At 44.6% G+C, this 5,938-nt stretch overlaps 1 protein-coding gene across 1 annotated transcript; it reads left to right on the top strand.

Annotated features, from left to right (window-relative positions):
- The first annotated feature begins 2,155 nt into the window (after positions 1-2,155).
- Positions 2,156-3,526, top strand: LOC122321806 (uncharacterized). Its single transcript, XM_043212773.1, has one exon. The coding sequence runs from the start codon at positions 2,156-2,158 to the stop codon at positions 3,524-3,526; it is 1,371 nt and encodes a 456-aa protein (XP_043068708.1).
- The last annotated feature ends 2,412 nt before the right edge of the window (positions 3,527-5,938 follow it).

Below are 5,938 nucleotides of genomic sequence, written 5' to 3'. Positions count from 1 at the left end.
CAATAATGGCGGCTGGGGTTTTGGGCAGCGTCAAAACTCGGGAAAATGATAATGCCCAGTATTGGCAAACCAGGGTCCGAAGATTTCGGGACTTGATTCCTCAAAATCTGTGGGAGAAATTTTAATGGGACAGGTACCATTCGAATGGGCTAAAAATTAGCTTTCTCGTGGTATACCGTGCATAATGGCGCATCCTCTTGAAAAAAAGGTAAACAATAATGGCGGCTGGGGTGTTGGGCAGCGTGAAATCTCGCGAAAATGATAATGGCCAGAATTGGCGAACCAGGGTCCGAAGATTTCGGGACTTGATTCCTCAAAATCAGTGGGGGAGATTTTAATAGGACAGGTACCATTCGAATGGGCTAAAAATTAGCTTTCACCTGGTATACCGTGCATAATGGCGCATCCTCTTGAAAAAAAGGTAAACAATAATGGCGGCTGGGGTGTTGGGCAGCGTCAAAACTCGGGAAAATGATAATGGCCAGAATTGGCGAACCAGGGTCCGAAGATTTCGGGACTTGATTCCTCAAAATCTGTGGGAGAGATTTTAATAGGACAGGTACCATTCGAATGGGCTAAAAATTAGCTTTCACCTGGTATACCGTGCATAATGGCGCATCCTCTTGAAAAAAGGTAAACAATAATGGCGGCTGGGGTGTTGGGCAGCGTCCAAACTCGGGAAAATGATAATGCCCAGTATTGGCGAACCAGGGTCCGAAAATTTCGGGACTTGATTCCTCAAAATCAGTGGGAGAGATTTTAATGGGACAGGTACCATTCGAATGGGCTAAAAATTAGCTTTCTCGTGGTATACCGTGCATAGTGGCGCATCCTCTTTAAAAAAGGGTAAGCATTAATAATGTCGGCTGGGGTGTTGGGCAGCGTCAAACCCGGGAAAATGATAATGGCCAGTATTGGCGAACCAGGGTCCGAAAATTGGGGCCCTTGATTCCTCAAAATCTGTGGGAGCGATTTTAATGGGACGGGTACCATTCGAATGGGCTAAAAATAAGCTTTCTCATGGTATACGGTGCATAATGGCGCATCCTCTTTAAAAAAAGGTAAACATTAATAATGGCGGCTGGGGTGTTTGGCAGCGTCAAAACTCGGGAAAATGATAATGCCCAGTATTGGCGAACCAGGGTCCGAAGATTTCGGGACTTGATTCCTCAAAATCAGTGGGAGCGATTTTAATGGGACAGGTACCATTCGAATGGGCTAAAAATTAGCTTTCACCTGGTATACCGTGCATAATGGCGCATCCTCTTGAAGAAAAGGTAAACAATAATGGCGGCTGGGGTTTTGGGCAGCGTCAAAACTCGGGAAAATGATAATGGCCAGAATTGGCGAACCAGGGTCCGAAGATGTCGGGACTTGATTCCTCAAAATCAGTGGGAGAGATTTTAATAGGACAGGTACCATTCGAATGGGCTAAAAATTAGCTTTCACCTGGTATACCGTGCATAATGGCGCATCCTCTTGAAGAAAAGGTACACAATAATGGCGGCTGGGGTTTTGGGCAGCGTCAAAACTCGGGAAAATGATAATGCCCAGTATTGGCAAACCAGGGTCCGAAGATTTCGGGACTTGATTCCTCAAAATCTGTGGGAGAGATTTTAATGGGACAGGTACCATTCGAATGGGCTAAAAATTAGCTTTCTCGTGGTATACCGTGCATAATGGCGCATCCTCTTGAAAAAAAGGTAAACAATAATGGCGGCTGGGGTGTTGGGCAGCGTGAAATCTCGCGAAAATGATAATGGCCAGAATTGGCGAACCAGGGTCCGAAGATTTCGGGACTTGATTCCTCAAAATCAGTGGGGGAGATTTTAATAGGACAGGTACCATTCGAATGGGCTAAAAATTAGCTTTCACCTGGTATACCGTGCATAATGGCGCATCCTCTTGAAAAAAAGGTAAACAATAATGGCGGCTGGGGTGTTGGGCAGCGTCAAAACTCGGGAAAATGATAATGGCCAGAATTGGCGAACCAGGGTCCGAAGATTTCGGGACTTAATTCCTCGTCGATAATTTAGCGGACCAGTTTGAAGAGGAATTTATCACAGCGTTCTATTTAATATCTACGGAGTCCGAAACACTTTTCCCCAGTCAGCTACAAGCGTGCGCCGAGCAACAAGCGACGCCTGTTCCTAAAATGCTCGGCCCTGGTGCGGCAGTCCAACTTCCAGTACCTAATTTTTCCGGAAAGTATACAGATTGGCCAGCTTTCCATGATCCGTTTATGCAACTCATTCACCAGAACCAGGCGTTGTCAAATATTCAGCGATTCCATTTCCTCAAGCAAGCACTACCTAAAGAGCAGGACCAAGATGTACACCAAATGGAACTAACGGATGGCGCCTACACAATCGCATGGGATCTCATCATCAAACGCTATGATAGCCCCCGTTTACAATTCATGCACCACATGAACGCTCTCTACGACTTACCCTTTATCTCAAGGGAAAGCTCATCAGAGATCAAACATATGCTGAACGTAACCAACGTATGCATCAACGAGTTCAATCGTCTCAAAACGAATATCCATTCTAGCACGCAATGGATAGTCCATCATTTGATCGCTAGATTACCTACGACAACTGTACAAGCCTGGGAGCATTGCTTGGGAAACTCCAGCGACATTCCGAGTTTCCTCGACTTGGAAACCTTCCTCAACACTCGCCTCGTCAGCATGAACATCATTGAGAACCGGAAATGTTCACAGCCCACGCACAACTCTACGATCAACAAATCGACAAATTATGCACGCCAAAATCCCACGCAAAAGGGTTCCGGCTTCTACAAGGGCAGCATGTTCCACACCACGACTGGAACCAGCGGTCCCATCTCTTGCGTACACTGTAAGGGGCAACACATTTTGCGGCGGTGTCCTGATTTTTTGTCCAAGGATTGCTTTGCCCGCAAACGAATCATTGACCATACAAAGGCATGTCTAAATTGCCTCAGCATCCATCATCCCTTGTCGCAGTGTGGCAGTAACAAGAATTGTTTAAAATGCGGACAGCGTCACCATACCCTGCTTCACTTCCCCACGACGTATACCAGCCCATCACCGATTATTCAGAACGCAGCAAGCGAGAGCTCCGATCTTGCTTATCCTTCCGATTCCACTACAGTGCTGATGGCCACTGCCGCGCAGTCAACTCGATCCATTTTGCTGGCCACAGCTCTAGTACAACTACATAATAACAGCACCGGACAAACTGCCGTTATTCGAGCCTTGATCGATCATGGCTCTGAGGGCACGTTAATCACAGAACGTGCCGCTCAGTTGCTGGGACTTCCACGTCACCGAGTCACAGCACAGATCACCGGGGTCGGTGATAACTCAAAGAACATCTGTAGATTTAGTACAGAGTTCTCCGTAAGCTCATGTACGGACCCTCAATTTCACCATCTGGTGCGACCAGCGTATGTCCTCAACTCGATAACCTCTCATTTACCAAGAAGCAATGTCAACGTGGACACTTGTCAGCATCTTCAGGGATTACACTTGGCCGTGTAATCCACCCCACCTTTACCAGGCCAGGCCGCATCGACGCGTTATTTAGAGTAGATCTAATACCATATTTGTTGCTGCCAGATTTACGGAAAGGAGCTTCAAATCAACCTATTGCTCAACTCACTCAATTGGGTTGGATCGTGTTTGGCCATAGCAATGAAACAAGGGCAAATGTGGTAACCATTCGTTGCCATCAGACCAATCTGGATGCACTGGTAAAGGGTTTCTTCGATCTCGATCAAATCAGCTCTGAGAGGACCTTAACAGCAGAAGAACAATGGTGTGAGAATCATTTCCAGCGTACCTGCATCCGACAACCCAATGGAAAATACCTGGTCCGCCTTCCGTTAAAAACTGAATTTGATAAAGAACAAGTCATCGGAAAGTCTCACCAAATCGCACTCAATAGATTCCATCTCTTAGAACGTCGGCTAAACAGAAACGACACGCTTAAACAACAATATCACTCCACCATTAAGGAATAATAGTAATAGTATTTCTCATCATGTACTCTCCCACACCATGCCGTGGTAAAGGAGGACAGTACAACGACCAAAGTTCGGGTGGTATCATGTACCACTTCGAACGGAAAATCCCTTAACGACATATTGTGCATCGGCCCACCGCTACAAAACGATTTAGGAGGAGTCATCATGAAATGGAGGCTACATCGTTACGTGTTTGCAGCAGATATCCAACGAATGTATCGCTGTATCGACATGCACCAGGATGATGCTCAGTTTCAACGCATCTTATGGAGGAATGATCAAAACGAAATAGCCGAGTACAGCCTAAACACTGATAATGATAATGGGAAAATGATAATGGCCAGTATTGGCGAACCATGGTCCGAAGATTTCGGGACTTGGTTCCTCAAAATCAGTGGGAGAGATTTTAATGGGACAGGTACCATTCGAATGGGCTAAAAATAAGCTTTCTCGTGGTATACCGTGCATAATGGCGCATCCTCTTTAAAAATAGGTAAACATTAGAGGTCTGCATGATTGCACTCAAAATTTTCGGTTATTTGAGTACAATAAGTTTAAGTCGCAATTGAGCGTGCCAAACCGTTTCAACAAAGTGAATTGCGGATTGGTAAGGGTTGGTTTCGTTGTGCGCGAAATGAGTAAAATTCAAACCAATGTGGAATGGATAGAATGAGTGAATGCAGAGTAAATGCTTAGAGTACTCGGATAAAATTTTGACATTCTCGTCATTCATTGCAGTTAGAGCAGAAGCTAAAACTAGTTGCACATTTTTTTGTATACCTGCAAGCAGCTCGGCAAGCAGGTAGCAAGCAGCTACCTGCAAAGAGCCTTTTCAGATGCTAGAAATTTAATTTCTGAAAAGCGATGTATTATTGCTAACAATGCAAATACAATAAAAAAAATTATGTTTTTGCATTCTGTTATGAAAAATTAAATAAATGACATACATACATATGTATATATAATAATTAATCCATGCCTTTCTATTTTTCTATTTCTTGTATTGAAAAGCAACACAAAAACAAAGACAAAAAATAAATTTGACGTCACAAATGCGACGCACAACTAACCGAGTACTCGGTTACAAAACTCCTTTGGTTATTGCGTCGCCGTTCGGATAGAGTAAATTTTTTACTCATGCCTTTACCACATTTGCCAAATCCGTTTTACTCAATGTCTCACTCAGTCAGGCAGAACTTTGAGTGAGAGTGCAAAATGCTGCTTTGACTGTATTCATGCAGACCTCTAGTAAACATTAATAATGTCGGCTGGGGTGTTGGGCAGCGTCAAACCCGGGAAAATGATAATGGCCAGTATTGGCGAACCAGGGTCAAAAATTGCGGGACTTGATTCCTCAAAATCTGTGGGAGCGATTTTAATGGGACGGGTACCATTCGAATAGGCTAAAAATTAGCTTTCTCGTGGTATACCGTGCATAATGGCGCATCCTCTTTAAAAAAAAAGTTAACATTAAAATGGCGGCTGGGGTGTTGGGCAGCGTCAAAACTCGGGAAAATGATAATGCCCAGTATTGGCGAACCAGGGTCCGAAGATTTCGGGACTTGATTCCTCAAAATCAGTGGGAGCGATTTTAATGGGACAGGTACCATTCAAATGGGCTAAAAATTAGCTTTCTCATGGTATACGGTGCATAATGGCGCATCCTCTTTAAAAAAAGGTAAACATTAATAATGGCGGCTGGGGTGTTGGGCAGCGTCAAAACTCGGGAAAATGATAATGGCCAGAATTGGCGAACCAGGGTCCGAAGATGTCGGGACTTGATTCCTCAAAATCAGTGGGAGAGATTTTAATGGGACAGGTACCATTCGAATGGGCTAAAAATTAGCTTTCTCGTGGTATACCGTGCATAATGGCGCATCCTCTTTAAAAAAAGGTAAAAAATAATGGCGGCTGGGGTGTTGGGCAG

This window comes from Drosophila bipectinata, chromosome 4 (assembly GCF_030179905.1).
Source record: "Drosophila bipectinata strain 14024-0381.07 chromosome 4, DbipHiC1v2, whole genome shotgun sequence".
Taxonomy (NCBI): domain Eukaryota; kingdom Metazoa; phylum Arthropoda; class Insecta; order Diptera; family Drosophilidae; genus Drosophila; species Drosophila bipectinata.
This window is presented reverse-complemented; position numbering and strand designations above follow the sequence as displayed.